Source organism: Xenia sp. Carnegie-2017, unplaced genomic scaffold (assembly GCF_021976095.1).
Source record: "Xenia sp. Carnegie-2017 unplaced genomic scaffold, XeniaSp_v1 HiC_scaffold_22, whole genome shotgun sequence".
In the NCBI taxonomy this organism is placed as follows: Eukaryota; Metazoa; Cnidaria; class Anthozoa; order Malacalcyonacea; family Xeniidae; genus Xenia; species Xenia sp. Carnegie-2017.
In genome coordinates, this window is record NW_025813485.1 from 14,617,420 (window position 1) to 14,635,684 (window position 18,265).

An 18,265-nucleotide genomic window follows, 5' to 3' on the forward strand; every position below is an offset into this window, starting at 1 on the left:
AAGTGCAAGAAGTTAAATATTCACCCATTTCAGTGATTGAGTTTGATTCTTGAGTTGAAGTTAGTGAGTACAGCAGTTTTGTTCACTTTAGAGTGAAAGACTTCATGTAATATGACACTTTTAGAAATATAATCAAAATGTCTGATTCTAGTTCAGGAAGATTTCGAGCCAGAAGGCGATTATTTGTTGGTGGTCTGTACAAAGGAGTGACAAAAGATGATTTAAGGTATATGAATATATCTCCGTTAGCAAATAAACGAGAATCACATTTCACCAAGCTCTGTGTATTTTGCTTTTCAAGAATGAAATTTAAGCCATTTGGAGATGTCAGCAATATACAAATAATTGAACGTTTTGTGCAGGTAAAATATTATCATGCAACTTTTTAAAATCACTTCTCCTGATGAAAAACTACTTCACTCAATAAAGTTTTTATATTAAACAAATTTTGCTCTCACAAGAACTTGTGAATTTGTGACACTATTCTTGAGTTTTAACCCATAAAATCTCCAGAGTAATTAACAACAACACAAACAACATTTGTATACCGGCCAGTATTAATCCCCGCCAGGGATTAATACTTAGGGCTTTAAAAATTATTATCATTATTATCATTATTATTATTATTTTAATTATAATTATTATGGTTAGTGCTTTAAAAATTATTTGAACATTATTCGTTTTGAATCTGTATATACATTCTCAAGCAAACTAGGTCTGTTTTATTTTAAATTATTTTATTCTGGGAAAATGGCAAGATAATTTATTTGCTGTCATATTTTGCTATATTTTGTTATTTATTTAATATACTGTTTCAATGCTTTATTATAAAAAGACCTATTTACTAAAGATACAAGCCAAAGACATTAACATGTGTTAATTATAGATTGCCATTATAAAACGTTTGCATACCTTGATGTACTGATGTTAGAGAAGAATTTTCAAAAATGTAAGAAAATGTCATAGACTGCAAATAGTTGCCTTCAAGATCATCAACTGTTTAATACAGCAAAGAGTGTTTGGTTTAATATTTAGGTTTATCTACGTTCAATGAATGTAGCTGGAGAGGAGAGACAATGAGAGTTGCAATGGCAAAGGAATATTATCTTGACAGGTAAAGTTCATCAACATAAGTAATTAATTAAAGTATTAATCATACAAATGTAATAGCCATGTAATTTATCATTTATTTTTTTATATGTAAACATTCAATTTAGATTAAGAAGAGAGAAAGAAGGTTTTCAAAATCAAGATTTAGTCACACCAACAATAACAATGACATCCACTGTTGAAGATATGAAATCTGCCATTCCAGGTACACAAATAAAAAATAAACCTAACTGGATTATTGGTAAGTACGGCCGAGCGTTGCCTGTCATGTTTTTACGTCGGAAAGATGGTAAAAAGTTAGGGAAGTTTGACCCATCAAAAACCTCTCATTGCTTAAAAAAAATTTCTGAAAATGAACAAAGTAAACTTGTGGATGAGTTGACATGGAATCTTTTGGACGAGACTGCTTTCTATAACTCGGAAATATTAGCTAAAAAACGACCACATCCATATCCAGAAGATGAAAAAAATCATTCCAAATGTCTCCAATTCAACTCTGATGTATATATCAATAGAAAATCGGCCATAAAATGCGATATGTTAGGAAATGCAAATGATGATGAAAAGGAAAATTATGGAATAAACCATGCTCTTGATGGCGGATTTGAATCTGAGAACTGTGAGGATTTAAGCACGGAAAAATGCGCAAGTAATAATAATTCTCATACTTCAAACATTTCTTCTCACGATAATGAAAGATTTCTCCATGGCGAAAATGATATTTCCAAGTTAGTTGAAAAAAGCATCAACAAACCTTTGAATATCTCTCCAAGTTGTACAAAAACTGATTCAATGGAAAACAACATGTCGAGAAAATTAAATGATGAGAAGTTAGCGTCATTGACAAAACACGGGAAAAAGAAATAAGAAAGTCTCAATTTCTTTGACAAATCCTGTGTCCGATGAAAGCAAATATTTTATAATAAAAAGACAAAGTAATAAAGCTAGACTGGAAACTTTGGAAGCAAGAAAAGAAGTTCTAAAAAGCCAACAAGATATCGTCACAAATGCGCTGCTTAAAGTCGATTCGGGGTCCGTTGAAGCGAAGAACCACATAATTTTTGACAATGAAGAAAGCACTGATCATGTTGATATAAATTTTGTTAAAGCACATCATGGACAGGTAAGCCAATTTTTTTAATAATATTGAGTATTCTTTCTACTTTTGCGTGCTCTTCATGTTAACCCTTTATTGTCCACAGTTGTTGCTGCCGCATCAGCGTGGCAGCACTACTATCACATGTCTCGGCCGATTCCTCTACTCGACCTATATAGAGGTAAAATCTCGATTTGTGTCTGTCTGTTAACATTTCCGGGGGGGAATTTTACGGAATGAGGGGGGAAGAACAATCACAATAAGGTAGAACCTTTCGGAACTCCTGTCAGTTTCTCTTTGATTTTAAATGTCTGGAATCCGAATAGATATGCGGCCTAAACAACGTTATACAGTAGATAACAAAATCGAGTGATTACCGACATCAATTACACATATCTCGTTTGGCGAAAAACACATGAAATCGATTCACCGTGCCGTGTTTAGCCAGCTCAGTTCACATTTTATCTTGCGCTCTATGGTCAGACGGTGAGCAAAATATAGTGTAAGCATGTATTTATTTTCGTTAGAGCTTTATTAGTACTTGAAATATCGGTGTGGATTTAACAAAACGTCAAAAATAATTTAAACGCATGGTGCGAGTTCAACGATGAAATATGAATTATGAATATGATGAAACGTTTGCTCTTTGCGATAACTATACATCATTTTATCGCAGTCGCACAGAATCATCGGAAAAAGGTTCTATCAAAATGTTTATAAAGGAAATAATGGAAACAAAACTACAGTTTTATAATATAGTCCGTTTCTACGTTTGTAAACATGCGGACGATTGTTCGGTGGAGTAAACAACGTATCATACTTTTAATCAAAAGCATTTTAAAACTCAAAGAATCAAAACAATCAAGACATTTAAAAGAATCAAAAAATGTTTTTCATTCAAAATGGCAAAATTTATCTTTTAATTTTATGATGAAAACGTATGACTGACGAGAATCGATTGAGCATTGAAGCACTCACCTCCATATAAGGTGAACTGTGCGTCGTTTGTGCATGCCGATTGGATAGAAATTGGAATGCTATGATTAAACGATCGTGACCATTGAGTTCTATAAGACCTGGAGGGGAAACGTAAACAAAATTACTATAAATTATCAGCGCGCGGCCGCGTGGTCAAAAACATGGCGGATTTTGGTTGTCAAAGTCAGCGGAAAGACGCGGGCTCATAAAATGAAATTTTTTTCGCCCACCCGGATTTGACAACCACAATAGCGATTATATAAAATATCAATGCCAAACACAAAAACTTTTAGAAATTTTATCTTTAAAACTTGTTGCAAACTTGTTTGGTAGACGGATGCTGAAGTAATGCCAGAAAAGGAAACATTTCATGATACCGGTAAGCAACGTAAGATTGTTTACCATTTAAAGTGTTCAGTGTTTTAAGTCAATACTTGAAGTGTGATTGTATATATTTTGTGAATGTTTTTACTCCTAAGTTATAATTTAAGTTATGTTTATCCATTCTTCTTTGTTCTTTACTTAATCGCTTGCTAGACGAGGCAAAGCAACCAGTTCTTATCGAGATATGCATATCTTAAAACTCCTTGTTTCAACTGAGTTGAAATGGAGGATTTTTGGATATTTTCTGAAAATATGAAGCAAATATTAAGGACAGAGCTGTATTGAAATCAAATGCAGTGCAAGATTAATTAATGAGCTCTTTGGTACATGTCGTACAATAAAAATACCTGTATTAAACAGCTAGCCTGGACAATTTGACAGATTATGGACAATCATGATGATGGTGTGTAATGGTTTGCTTTATGCTAAAAGTTTATGAATGCCATCTGGTGTTTCTGTAAATGAATTGTTTGTTACACAGTGTAGTAAACAGGTTAGTACATCAAAATCAAGATAAAACTACTTTGTTCAATAATGTGCCAAATTTTGCTCCTACCTTGAAATATTTGCTCAAGCAAAGCTTATCATGACATGCATGAAACATTAAATACAGTACTGCATCATCTGACAAAGTCCATATGTTTTCAATTCCAGGTGATTAAAATTCACATAAGATGCATTGGTTGCAATGAAGTTGAATGTGGAAGAAGCAAAATTGATGACAAAGAACTTTTATGTCTTTTGAAGAATTACGATATCATTTAAAAGAATAAGAGTAGCAATCTAGTAAAAGAAGCCACATCTGCCTTCAACATGAGACTTTTCCAATTATGTATAGTTATTTTGTACAAAATACTATTTTAGATAAACTTGATTTTAAGTCATTTACTGATATTTTACCAAAGACAAAAGAAAAATTCAAGGCATAATGTAAAATTCAAAAATTTGTCAAGTTGTTTGAATTAGTATAGGTAACTGTAATTTGTAAGGACACAAGAGAAAAGTAGTGCAAGAAGGTTAGCATTTTTGAGAATTAATAAGTTCTTGACATACATTACACAAGACCATAATATTATAAATAATGTCTGTATAATAACAATTATACAACATGCTAAATATCTTCACCTACATTATAATTATTTAAACAGGTTTGCCTTCATGCAGCAATAAGAAAAGTGTTATGTCAGAGAAACCAATGCACTTTGATTTAAGAAATAGTATTTTCAATGGGAAATTAATGTAGTTCTGTTCAATAGTAGATCCATGGTTGTCAATGACAATCCAGTTACTAATATCTTGGCTCAAAACAGAACCAGCAACATGATTATAGAATTTTTGAATTTCGTTCTTTTGCTCTCCTAGTTCGAGATATTTTCTTCATAAGTTCTCAGTAGATTTATCAGAATATCATAATACCTTATAAGGCACCCAGAATCAATCCTACCAAAAAAAACTCAAAAAAAAATACATACCTACTTATAATATATTTCCAGTCGACTTAAGTCGTAGGGGTAAGCTAACTTTTTCTAACTCCTTTTTGGACATTTTAACTAATATTTACCCATCTATTCAAGAAAGACAGTTGCACGAAGCTGTTAAAAAATAGTCAAAAACACAAGTATTGCGCATGGGATTATGCATTAAAGCTTAACGACACATTGACAGTGTAAAGAATGCCGTTTGATATTTATTTCTAACATAGCTAAAGGATTACTTGACAACATATACGCTATTTTACAGTAGATTTATCTCATTTAAATGTGTGTGTCTATTTCACAAAAATCTGAAGCATTATTTTCAATATTTTATGCTTACGGTATCGTGGTTGTTTTCGCTGGTTGTCATTGATATAAGCAGTAATAGAGTTCCGGATTCGGGAGGGCAGATGTTAAAAATTTTTCTCAAAGTGGAAGTTTTGACAACCAAAATCCGCCATTACCGCCATGTTTTTGACCACGGGGTCCAGGCCCCTTTGCCCCTCCAGGTCTTATAGAGCTCAATGATCGTGACTAAAACACCACACGAGTACATACGAGTAACATACAAGTGCATACGAGTAACATACGAGTACATACAGAGTAACATACAAAGTACATACGAGTAACATACGAGTACATACGACTATTTTCTGGTCAACAAATGAGAAACAACACAATTTCTTCAATACATTGATATTTGCGTTTATTTTTCCTTGTATTTGTGGACTTTGGGCCAACCATTTGATGGATTTAAATGCTGAAAAGGTATTTTACTTTTATACTACATTCATTTGTATGTTTTAGTTGAATTTGTTATAGATATTTTGTCGATGCGATTTGCCAGTATTTGAGCGCTTTTGAAACACTTTCACCTAGGAAATACATATTTATGAAGCGATTAAATAAACAACGTATAAATAATGCTTTCAAAACGTGCTACATGAAATAAATGTACATTATATATATTTGAATTAAATGAGAGTTGCACTGTTACGTATAGTCCTGAGACGGACTGTTTTTTTGCTGTTGACTGACGTTTCGACAACCTTAGCGGTAGTCATCTTCAGAGTCAAAATGAATGTATAATCGCTTTCATAAATATGTATTTCCTAGGTGAAAGTGCTTCAAAAGCGCTCAAATACTGGCAAATCGCATCGACAAAATATCTATAACAAATTCAACTAAAACATACAAATGAATGTATTATGAAGTAAAATACCTTTTCAGCATTTAAATCCATCAAATGGTTGCTTCAAAGTCCACACAAATACAAGGAAAAATAAACATATCAATGTATTGAAGAAATTGTGTTCTCATTTGTTGACCAGAAAATATAAATTATCTAAATATGTACTAGTATATTACGTATGTACTTGTATTTTACGTGATGTACTGTATGTTTTCGTATGTACTGTATGTTACTCGTATGTACTTCGTATGTACTCGTATGTACCATTCAAGTTTGTATGTGTATAAAAGTGATTCCTCGCTAAAACAACTGAGTAACATGAATCCAGGTGAAAACATATGATATACTAACAAAGAAGCACAAGGAGACTTAAGAGATACATATATGACACCATATAATGATTTGTATTGATGGATGTGTTGATCTTGTGCTGTTGGCAACCAAGTGAATGAAATTCTGAAAATTTCATTTAAGCTCCTGTTAACATCATTTAATTGTTATTGGCGAGTTCTAAATGACAATATGCAAATTTTTGTAAAATGAGCTTTGAAAACTGTTCATCCAATTATTCCATTTTGAAATTAGCATAATTATACATACATACACTTCTTGCATCTACTTCTATAAATTGATTTATATGACAATTTGAAAAAAGATGACACAATTAGCTTGTCTTTATGCAATGACAAAGTATACGAGTTGTTGCGGTTTCTTGCTGTATTTTATTTTACCATTCATTATTGTATTGTTTATGGCAGATGATAAATGATGGAAAACACGCAATAGCAGTTTCAAACTGTTTTACCTTACTGGTGGAGGCAGCACTTTGCGATAGTAACTCCTAGTTTAATGAAAGCTTATAGCTTTGCTTAAATGAATTGTCAGTGATAATGTGTTTTACATGAAGTATATGCATTAGGTATTTGTGATAGGCACCATTTTGATTTATCTGTTTACATATGTTAAGTGATTTAACCTGTTATTTTTTAATGAATTTGGTCGTTTTACTGTTATAGTACTTATCATTTGTTATATAATTTTCATTACAGTATTTTTCAATTTATTCCACTATTGATCAAAGTTGCCAAATGGCAACCACTTAGAAATTTTATGTTGCGAATGTTAGCAAAAAAAAGTTTACACCATAGTGTTTTATAAAAATCCACATTATTACAAAAACTATAAAAAAGATTTTTTGAACGTTAACTAAAAAGTATGCAATAAAGGGTTAAAGTTTGCCTGTTTACTTGATCATTTAATGTTGATTTTATTTCTTACAGAAAGTTGTAGGTTCTAAAGCTCTTTCTTGGCTTGGGATGGAGATTTCTGGCAATGACGAGGAAAACAATTCTGAAGAAAATAATCTTGAAGACATTTTCCAGAAGAAACATTTTGAAGGAAGATCAGGCGAAAAGGTGATTGTCAGTTTAAGTTTCTTGGAAGTTTTCATCAAAATGGGCATTCTTATAAAAGTGTCAGATCTACATCCTTGCACTAGAAACCTGATTGGTCAATCTGTAGTTACATATATTATCTTTTCAATATATTTTATACTTTCCCCCTTAAAGCTTATGGCAATGCAACAAAGATTTGGACACGACATGCGTTTTAAAATGGACGAACGGTTTTTGGACAGTGATGACGAATCGAAATCAGAAAATGACATACGTATGGGCGATGATATTGATGAAGAATTAAAGCAGGAAAAGCAGTTATCGTGGAAAGTACTTCATGAAGTATTGGGTCAAAATTTTATGACGATCGAAGATGAGAAAGATATAAGAAATGTTTATCGGTAAGTTTTATCCTAAAGACTTAATTATTATCATGTTAAGTGGGTGGTTTTATTTAAATGTTTGAGCAACCTTTATCTTCTTAGCAATGACTTTCTTTATTGTCAAAATCTTTCAAATTCTAGGCAACTTAATTGAAACTTTGCAATATAACTATTGTTATTTGGCTCCTTAGTTCGACAAATGTGTTTTTTTGTAAACTTTTATAAGTCATTGTCCAAACTGTGGATGGCACTATCAATGTTTCGTTAAAATAGTAACATTTTTCATTGAAGCAATGTTCAATGTATCGTAATGTTTATATTTTTATATTCATTATATTTAATGTTTATATTCATTGTATCGTAATGTTTATATTTTTATTGAATAGTGACTCCATCGATGTTCATTACGATCCAAGTCGCCAAAATCATTCAAAGTTTGAAGAAGAGGTTAAGAAAAGAAAAATAGAGATGAGGCTACACCTGAGACGGAGGATGTCGGATTAAATGAAGAAAATCGTGTGATTTTTTCAAACGAAGGCAAATTACCGATAAAACCGGAAGAAAAATTTTATACAGTCTCTGATTCATTAAAAGGATTGTTTGGCAATAACGACAAGGTATGCGATTTTTTCTGTTTTTTTAATTCTACATTGATTTGTTTATGTTTGGTAAACTTCACGCAAATCCTTAAACTTTCTTCCATAAGGAGCGAAAGGCTTCGTAGAAACAAGATTTAGTTCTTATTTCTTTTGAGAAAATAGTTTTCTGTTTTCTATGACTTTGTCTTTGATAAAAAATGTAATTTTTTACAGGACGCTGAACTTTTTTCCTTTTTTTCTCAATCGAAACAATTGAAAGATGTAAACTGCGAGAATAAAGAAGGAATGAAAATTGACGAATGGAAAGGTCCTGTTAATCTTTCACTGCCATACGACAGCAGCGAGAGTGAATCAGATGATGACTCAGCATGCTCTTCAAAGTCTTTCACAGTGAAAACTAAAACTTTTTTATTTTACAATCCAAAAAACAGAAAAATGTTGGAGTCCTTGCAAGGTAAGATTGTAGCTTTGTTTACGGGTGTATTTGATAAGTTAGTGGAATTGTTTATAATTTTTTTATAATTACAATATAATATTTGTGATTGTAGACATTACACAAATGAAAAAAACTTTTCATTACGCTTTAAAATCTCTACTCTACTAATATGTTAGATCATGTAGATGGTCGCCTTACACTTTTCTCTTTTTTACAGCTGAGAGTTCGTCTTTTGTAAGAAAAGAATCAGTTGAAAGTCTCACTCAGTATTGGGTAAAAACGAGAAAAGAACTGACTCAGGATTACAAGAAAAAGAGAAAGGATGCTTTAAGAAAACGCAAGAGATTTACAAGAAAAACATAAGGTACAGTTCGATGTTTATAAACATAAGTTTACATACAGGAATTTTAAAAAACGCCTACACAAATGTCTTTCGTGTCTCATCTAAAAAAATCTACTGTTTTATGACTAATTCTCAAATTTCTATAAAGTAAAATAAATAATAAATCTGTCAATTACAAAGTGCACCCACCCCCCCTCTCCTTCTAAGAAAATTGTGAGGCAATGGAAGATCCGCACTATTAACACAGAGCTATAGAATTTTCATGCACTACTGGACTGCGATACTCGGGCCTTCATTGTTTTCAAATTCTCTCTTTTCCTTTTTTTTGGACTATTATTCTGGAGGCGGATGTTGATATTGAAATGGCTTTTCATGCCTTTTTATTGCAATACATATATGCATTTGAAAACGCGCTTCGCTTAAATCATTTTTTCGTCATAGTGTACATTGCTGAATTTTACCCATAGTTGCAACTGAGAGAACAAACTGACAACGCAAAAAAAGTTCTAACGAATTTTTAACACATTTATTTCTCAATTATGCTATTTTACAGTCATTTTATATCAGGCGTGTATTATTTATATACTTTCATTTAACGGTAAAACATTGTTTCAATTTATCATTAAATTATATAATAATTATTTAAACTATACCATTCTAATCTCCAACATTATATTCTTACTTAGTCATGATTACAACTGTTAAAATATTATAGAAACGACGTAGTGTAATATTCTTGATGATCAAAATAGTCACAATTATCCTACGAAAAAATTGGTCAAAACTTTGGGCCGCATCTTTTTATAGCGGGTAGTTTTTTTATCAATTTTTCATGCAATACTTTTTGAGTTTCAAGTCCATTTTTAATTGATGAACTTGACACGAACGTAGGTTTGTAGACTTTAGGCATCTTATTAAGTTCATGCGTAAACACTGCATTTGCGTTAGAACTTTTGTGAAATGTATTCAAGTGACTAGAATTTCACCCTGAATTTTACTGTACATACCGCTGACCAAAGAAACATGAAGTCACGACAAGTGACTTTCTGTCATAACATATTTTAATATTAATCTACTTCTTGGTTAAATAAATCTTGTATTTAACCACGTTGTTATACATAGCATGCTTTGACACTGATATATTATCTTCGATGTGTTCGTTCCGTGAACTAAAAAATGAAGTTGTCTTTCGTTGCACGGGACGTTTCAGAACCTGGTTAACAATCAAGGCCTTTAGCAAAATTGCTTGTAAATCAACAGTTTACAAAAGGTTAAATTTGCTTTCTTTTTTACGAATGGAATGTATGTTATGGAACTACAGGTTATGGTTAGGATTCTGAAAGTCACTCAGGTCGAGGTGATATTCCTGTTTTTTCTTTAATCCAATGAATTTTCTTCCCAATGTTTGTAAAAGCAAGATGCTGCGGGTCATTCTTACACTCTTTATCAAAATCAAAATCATCGGATTGATTATCATTATGCATAATGTAATTACCCCAGCTTAAGATTCCGCTCACGTAAGCAATGTTTCTAAATCTTGTTGTGTCGTGGACAGTGTTCGTGTGCTCATATCTTGTAAATATCAGTGGAGAACCACTATCCCCAGCGCAAACACCTTTTAAACCACCTGCGCAGATCATGTGACTCGAGAAACGATAATGCGTACAATTTCCTGCGTCACAAACATGTACAGTTCTCTTGAGCATACCATTTGGACCAATGTTTGTAAGAATGGTGGCTGCTTCGTTTTTGGTTTTTAAGAAAGTCATTTGCTTTCTATGGTTTGGAATGCATATAGGTCGTACACTTCTCTTGAAACTAATTGGTGCTACTAATTTCAAAAGGGCAATGTCATTCTTGCACTCAGTGATTTCTGGCTTACAACGGGAATATGGCATGACGTTTTCTACGTCAATTACTTTTCCATCATTTGTGCGTATCCTGTAATTATACATATCACTCATGGGATGGCCGGCTGTCAGTATCCACTTTTCACCCAATATCACCCCGATTTGTCCCCATTGCAGTATTTCCATTGACATCCATCCTTTTGTGACCAGCATGATTTGAACTATCCAAGGTGATTGATATACATCGACATTGCTCCAATCATTGCTGTTTTGGATTGTATTTTCCAAAATCCCGCATTCTAAATTTGCAGATAAATATTATTTTTTCTGTGGCGGTTTTTGTTTATCTCAGTCGGGGTTAAAGATATTGAAATGGTATGATGAACTATTGTTATGAACTATATTGCTGAAGACTCTAGTCATACTTAACACTTGCAAAACACTATATAAACAGTGACGTAATATTTTACCCGAGAAATCAATTCCTCTCTGACATGTTCTCTTATCTGCCGCCAAGAAAAAACCTTTATTACAGTCACAATAAAATCTACAAAGAAATATTACAATGTTATGATATTTTCTTTTAAGTTTGCCATCCTGCTGTCATTTTTAAAAAATTTCCCTCCTGCGATTTTTTTTTACAAACCTAACCCCTCTTCTATCATATATCTTAAGTTACCCCTTGCTGTCATCTTTTATAAAACTACCATATGTCTATCATTTTCATAAACTTACCCCATGCTGTCATTTTATATAAACCTACCCCTCCTGCCATCATTTTTTATAAACCTACCCCCCATGCCATCATTTTCATAAACTTACCCTCCTGGTCTGTTTATACATCTTTGTTGACAGACATTTGTACGGCATTCATCAATGTCAATACAAGTGTGTCCGTTTCCAGCCAATTTAAAACCTTTTTTGCACAAGCATTTATATGTTCCTTTTTTATTAATACAAACGTCAGAACATGGTCCCTTTCCATTGTTTTGCGCGCATTCGTTAACATCAATACACAATTTAGACCTATAACAGATAAATTTATCAATAATTTTTCCACCGAAATAAATACATAGTTATATATTGAGTAACAGCAGTGGAATAGAGAAAATGGTTGGTTTGGAAACAGATACTTTGAAGGCTTCTTTGGAAAACGTACTTTCTATCTTGCAGCTGAAATCCATGTTTGCACCTGCATCTGAAGGCCCCGGGCAAGTTTTCACAAATGTGTTCACATCCACCATTGTTGTTTGAACACTCGTCAACATCAAGACATGCTGTTCGATTGGGATTTTGGACATAGCCTTTGTCACAAGCACATTTGAATCTAAATGAAGAGGACATAAAGTAAATAATGATTGTTTTATGTTATAAACACGTATGAATATTCACTAACCCTCCAGCTACGTTGATGCACACATGGCAATTTGGGACTCCAAATGCGCATTCGTCTTTGTCGTCACATTTTTTAGGATTCAGATAGGATTGTACATAACCATGTTTACATGAACATTTGTAGCTTCCGTGAGTGTTCTGACACAAATGTTCGCATCCATGATTACTCTTCTGACATTCATCAATATCTGAAATGTTTTCATTAAAACAAATTGTTTCTAATTTGCAAAGATGATGAAGCCTTATGAAACTCTATTGACAAGCTATCAACTCATTTTGTCACTTATATTCAAGATGAAAAAGCTACCTTCACAAGTATTTTTCAAGTTTCCTTTGACAAATCCAGCACGGCATTCACATCTGTAGCTACCAACTGTATTAACGCAGATACCATCACAAATTGAGCTTTTTGCACATTCGTCGACGTCTAAGTTGTAAAAAATAATGATAATTTTTATTAAAAGAACAAGATCTTCCTGGTCTGTTAGCCTGTTGCTTATATCCGATATAGATATATCTTATTTTTCTATACGGCTTAGATAAGATTTTTCATATGATTAAGGCAAATTAAGGAATCGAAAATGGAATATAGTGGTATGAGTCCGTCTTTTTTTGCTAAATTTTCATTCTTATAAAACACAGTGTTTTGATTATGCACATATTGATAACTTTCCTATAACAATATTTTAGCTACAAAACTAAAACCAGAGGTGTGATAGGATTCAACTATTCTTGCATTGAGTATATTTTATTGAATTTATCTAAGGTTTGATCGATCATAAACAGCACGCATAGTAAATACCTTCACATGTTCCATCTGGTCGTACATAGAAACCAGGCTTATTGCACGGTTCTGTATGATAAAAGAGGAACATTGATGTCTTAGTTTTAACAATTAATATAAAGTAACATAACATATACGAGAAATAAAATAAATGAAAAATAAATCTTACTTCGACATGTTTTGCCATCGGTGCGCAATTGAAATCCAGCATAACAGCTGCATTTACTAGCTGCCTTGCCCGACTTATCTTTTGTCACTTGACAAACGTGATCACACCCGCCATTGTGAACACACGGGTCTAAATTGACGAATAAAAAGAGTGACTTATATGATCAATTAAACTGTATCGAATTATGCCATTAGTTAAATTTAAATCAATATCCATTTATCATGACAAACGGGAATCCTAGTTTGTTTTGTTATACCTGTACAATTGACTTCGTCCGAATTGTCGTAGCAATCGTTTTCCGTGTCGCAAACCCACGACTTTGGGATACATCTTCCGTTATTGCATACAAATTTGCCGTCACCACATGAGCAATTTTTCTCATCTGAAGCATCTCCACAATCGTCCACTCCATCACACCGCAGGAAGTTGTTAAGGCACTGGTTGCTGTTCTTACATTGAAAGCATGGTGCTTGTGTTGATATTGTTCCTAAGATGAAATGAAAAAGAAATACGCACATGTTATATTACATATTACTCTCCACATAGTTTCTATGTCCATGTTTTTAACAGTACGATTTGTCGATTACAGTTATTTACAATTTCATCATACGTACATTCTATTTGCTCGCCACATACATTTATTTCATTTAATTTACTATGCTGTCTTTTTTTGTAAAGCTTCTGCCATCTATTTAATCTAGTCCCTCTTGATGTTCCCTAGGTTAACACTCGATATCTGCCCAGTTTCAAGCTCAACTTATTTCAACACAGATTAATTCTATAAAGACATCGGAAGACAAACTATGTAAAGAGGATATTGACCATCTTCTGTTTGATGACAGGAATAAAACGACTTATTGACACCTTTTTTTACTGTGCATAGTTTAGATTATCTGTCAAGAGGTACTATTTTATTGCGTGGTTTGCGACGTGGGTGATTGCTAAAAACTTTCACTTATAATCTTTGTGTTCCCATAAACAGTTTAGAAAGTTTAGAACGTTGATGTTTTCATGAGCAGTACTTTATATAGGCTAGGAAATTTGAGAGGTTGATGTTTTCATAAGCAATACTGTACTTTATGTATGCATTGATGTTGCTCGATTTTCAGTTCTTAGTAGCCACAGTTTATAGATGGAGGGTTAAGGATGTTGATTTTTCCACTAGCAGTGCTTTTATAAATGCTCGAAAAGTTTAAAATATTGATGTTTTCTATATTAGTACTGTATGGGTATAGAGTGGCTGTAGTTAAGGACAGGAGTGCCTTCACTCGCCATTTTTTCATATATTTGCCAGTGAGAGAACTTCAATATTTACATACACGTAAATTTAAGTTTCCGCTACATTTAAATGTGGTGGGTCATACAAGTATGTTGCCCTGTGGCATTGTTAATTGTTTTTCTTTTTAATCCTTTGTTCCGCTTTTATTTACAACTTGTAAACCCTAATCACGTCTGATGCGTTTTGTTTTGAAGAATAACGCATCTGTTGAAGAGTTATGGAAATCATTTTGGTGTTTTAAAAGTTCATTGTACAAACATTTCAATAGTGCTCAGCATAAACACAAGTAGAAAAAATTTCCATGTAATATGTTCTGTTGCTAGTTTAAGTTGCAATGAGAAAGCTAGAATGAATAATCCTTTGATGAAAATTATTGTTGGCAATAGTCCTGTTGATATGCATGACAGATTTGCTAAAAACATGTATTTTGAAACGACTTATAAATCAAAATGCTTTACGCGACATTAGGACGATCTTTTAAATCCAATGCTACATGTATGGTTTCTTTTAGCTTTTAAGGTGTTCAATTTTCTGCTCTAAATGCTTTCCCATCCATGATGCACGGATATCATATAATTTAGTGAGTGCAATATTTGAATGTCAATGAACCCGATTATGACTCATCTATCATATTCGATTGATATGCTTGACGACTAAAACCGTTAATGATATTTTGTTTTCAGTATGGAATGTACGACTTCGAGGTCGCAGCATATTCTTTAATGTTACTTTTTTTGAAGCTTAGCCAACTTGTCAAGCGTGTGTTATATGTTGCATTTTAATCGTATAAAGTAATTATGAAATGCCTAAGTATGAATCAAGGTCAGTTTTTGGTCCATACGCAAAATGTAAGCAACATGATAAAAGTTATCTACATTGACGTTGATGATGACGTTGTTCTAGATGAAAACGTAAGGACTGCTTGCGTGTGTAAAGTGCACAGCTATGGCATCTTACTCATTACAGTACATAAAAACAGAATCAGAATTTTGTAAGACCACCATTATGAGGCCCAAAATCGTGAAACTGCAAACACTTCATGGTTCATACTACACTATTATCTGTCATCGTGAATTAACACTTCATAAAACGTTAATTAATGTATTTTAAGATAATTATGTGTTTGACTTGTGTTTGGATGCTTGACATTGGAAATCTAAAATGGTTTGCTCCTTAATCCGTTAAAACATTTTGCTCTGTGGCTGAAAAATGATTATGTAGCACGCCCAAAAAAGTTTTCATCTGACGTAGTCAACAATCTCCCTGGAGAAATATCTCGGATGCCTTTATTTCAATCTCTGCATGAAAAAATAAGCATTTCGTAATTTCATCCTCTTCATTACGTGTACAAAAATATTCAAAGACGTCTCATGATGTCTTATTACGTAGGACATGTCTGTAAAGCTCTTATTTATCTTCGGGCACGGCCCCACCCGGTGGGGGGTAGGCTGAGAGGACCTGTGCTACCCCACTTTTTTCCCCAAGAAGAAATTTTTGCAACTGATTTGTAGCGTAACCTGGGGCAAAGTAAGACGCAGTAAATTTAGTATCGCGACCAGATATTTTGGCGGAAACATTTTCAGACAGACAACAGTCGTTAAGAGTCAGTGTGGAAAAAGGGTTTTTGTCAATTTCGTGGCTCCGAACGTCTAGTTCCTATGAAAAGACGTGCGCAATGGTTATATTTAATTGCTACGTTATTGCACGCACCCTAATAAGGTCTTGTCAGTCTGCACTTCTATTCAAGTTGCGTTGCACGTGTTTCAGAACAGGGAGGAGGAAATTCTTGGCAATATAAATATATTAGAGGTCATATCCTTTGTGTTTTCTTGTTTAAAATAATTATGTGATAATGCCAATACAAAATCCGCCCGTATTAAACTAATGTATCTGTACAAATGTTGTTTCTCTTTATAGAGGTTTTTTGTTCACTCCTTTATAGTCCTACTTTTTATATGAACAAATGAAAGCCGCCGCTTGAAGTTGAGGAAATGAAATTGTTGCCAGCCAGCGACCATTTTGCTGAAACAATGGCGTCGAAATTAATGTTTAACAAATGCTTTCTAACCAGCCGATGACAAGACTTTGATTCTTGGACCGATATTATCGTATGACGTCTTATCGCATCTCTCATGGGAAAGATATGAAATGATTTTCGAATGCCTTTAAAGTTAGCTTCCTTTTTGTGCCGGAATTAAATTGCGTTAATGTAATATGTCGGAGTCGTCCAGCTGTTGTCAATGGCGTCAAATTTCTAATGTGAATTGTGTCTCCACATGTTTTTTTGCGATATACATTAATTTGAACTGTAATTTTTAAAAATTAAGTTGCGATAGTCCTAAATCTTCTGTCAATAAAACATTCCAGGTCACATCGAGATAACCTACTCAAGCTAAGTACTCTGATTTTTTGTCATATTCAAACAGTTGCTAAGCGCATTGAGCTATTTATAAAAGATAAAAATTAAAAGAATTCCAAATTCAAAACATTCATGTTATGATTCATGTTATGAACGCACGAAATTGTAAATTCAGTGAATGTTTACAGGAAATAATCTTGCTTAGTATTACGAATATTGATTAATCGATAATGTCAGCTTTGGAATACATTTTATCTAAAATCATTGTCTTTTTATTTGGGAAAAGGTCTGAAATAAATTTTGGCAACGGTTGAATTTACAAGAATGTTTGCAATGTTTTTTGTCACACTTAGCTAGTATAATCCTACCTGTCAATGGGTTGCCCAATGTTATGAAGACATGTAGTATTGATCTAGACATAAAAATTAGAACTTCAGTAATCATAACAAAAAACATTCATAAGAAATAAGATGAAAGTACCAAGGTAGCTACCATCTCAAACTATCACGCATGCTTGTTTAATAGCCTTACCAAAGCCATGAAATATTTTTTCTGAAACAATACTTGTCTATTTGGTCTTCGAGTTCGTGAAGTAACATGCGCGTTTCATAAATGAACTGCGCGCAATTTGATAGCGCGGTACACTATTTTCATTTAGAAAAAACGTTTACTTACAGACAAATAGCGATGAAAAATAGTGAACTGTTCATCATTTCCGTCTTGCTATGCTACCTTCTCACAACTGAATAATTTCACATGAAATACACATCTATTGAAGTTGTAATATTCACACTGTGGTTTGTGATGGGAAGCGTCCTCCTTTAATAGCAATCCACTTAATATTAATTATGCTGTGGTCCAATCAGTGAATGACTTTTTCTAGCCGGTAGTTCTTCAAATCCTATTATGATCTTAACCATTATTAAACCAAGGATAAATAGAAGACGCGGAATTATCAACAACGTGCGGGCTGAAGGTCAAAAATTCAATCACACAAAAATCACTTTTTTATGCAATATGGTATACACAATTTACCTAA

At 33.1% G+C, this 18,265-nt stretch overlaps 2 protein-coding genes across 2 annotated transcripts; one reads left to right on the forward strand and one right to left on the reverse strand.

The window, feature by feature from the left end:
• Positions 1 to 88: 88 nt before the first annotated feature.
• On the forward strand, positions 89 to 13,111 carry LOC124445182 (nucleolar protein 8-like). The gene is made up of 13 exons (XM_046995888.1): positions 89 to 226; positions 302 to 362; positions 652 to 715; positions 887 to 949; positions 1,036 to 1,114; positions 1,218 to 1,974; positions 2,006 to 2,233; positions 7,516 to 7,650; positions 7,804 to 8,030; positions 8,399 to 8,513; positions 8,825 to 9,065; positions 9,265 to 9,411; positions 12,414 to 13,111. The coding sequence occupies exons 1-12, from the start codon at positions 138 to 140 to the stop codon at positions 9,408 to 9,410; spliced, it is 2,205 nt and encodes a 734-aa protein (XP_046851844.1). The 5' UTR covers positions 89 to 137; the 3' UTR covers position 9,411; positions 12,414 to 13,111.
• Positions 9,898 to 18,052, reverse strand: LOC124446300 (latent-transforming growth factor beta-binding protein 2-like). The gene is made up of 11 exons (XM_046997141.1): positions 17,902 to 18,052; positions 17,595 to 17,638; positions 13,845 to 14,075; positions 13,589 to 13,717; positions 13,438 to 13,488; positions 12,943 to 13,062; positions 12,637 to 12,823; positions 12,400 to 12,567; positions 12,063 to 12,266; positions 11,711 to 11,787; positions 9,898 to 11,539 (listed from the first exon to the last, which is right to left on the reverse strand). The coding sequence occupies exons 1-11, from the start codon at positions 17,937 to 17,939 to the stop codon at positions 10,734 to 10,736; spliced, it is 2,055 nt and encodes a 684-aa protein (XP_046853097.1). The 5' UTR covers positions 17,940 to 18,052; the 3' UTR covers positions 9,898 to 10,733.
• Between the last annotated feature and the right edge of the window lie 213 nt (positions 18,053 to 18,265).

What these genes read in the sequence shown, in the direction of transcription:
- LOC124445182 (XM_046995888.1), top strand. Translation starts at nt 138, where the DNA reads ATGTCTGATTCTAGTTCAGGAAGATTTCGAGCCAGAAGGCGATTATTT. An exon ending in TTAAAGCACATCATGGACAG is followed by an intron (nt 2,234 to 7,515) that starts GTAAGCCAATTT and finishes TATTTCTTACAG; the next exon opens with AAAGTTGTAGGTTCTAAAGC. An exon ending in TGAGACGGAGGATGTCGGAT is followed by an intron (nt 8,514 to 8,824) that starts TAAATGAAGAAA and finishes AATTTTTTACAG; the next exon opens with GACGCTGAACTTTTTTCCTT.
- LOC124446300 (XM_046997141.1), bottom strand. Translation starts at nt 17,939, where the DNA reads ATGATGAACAGTTCACTATTTTTCATCGCTATTTGTCT. An exon ending in ATTGGGCAACCCATTGACAG is followed by an intron (nt 14,076 to 17,594) that starts GTAGGATTATAC and finishes ATTTCATCTTAG; the next exon opens with GAACAATATCAACACAAGCA. An exon ending in ACCAGATGGAACATGTGAAG is followed by an intron (nt 13,063 to 13,437) that starts GTATTTACTATG and finishes TTTACAACTTAG; the next exon opens with ACGTCGACGAATGTGCAAAA.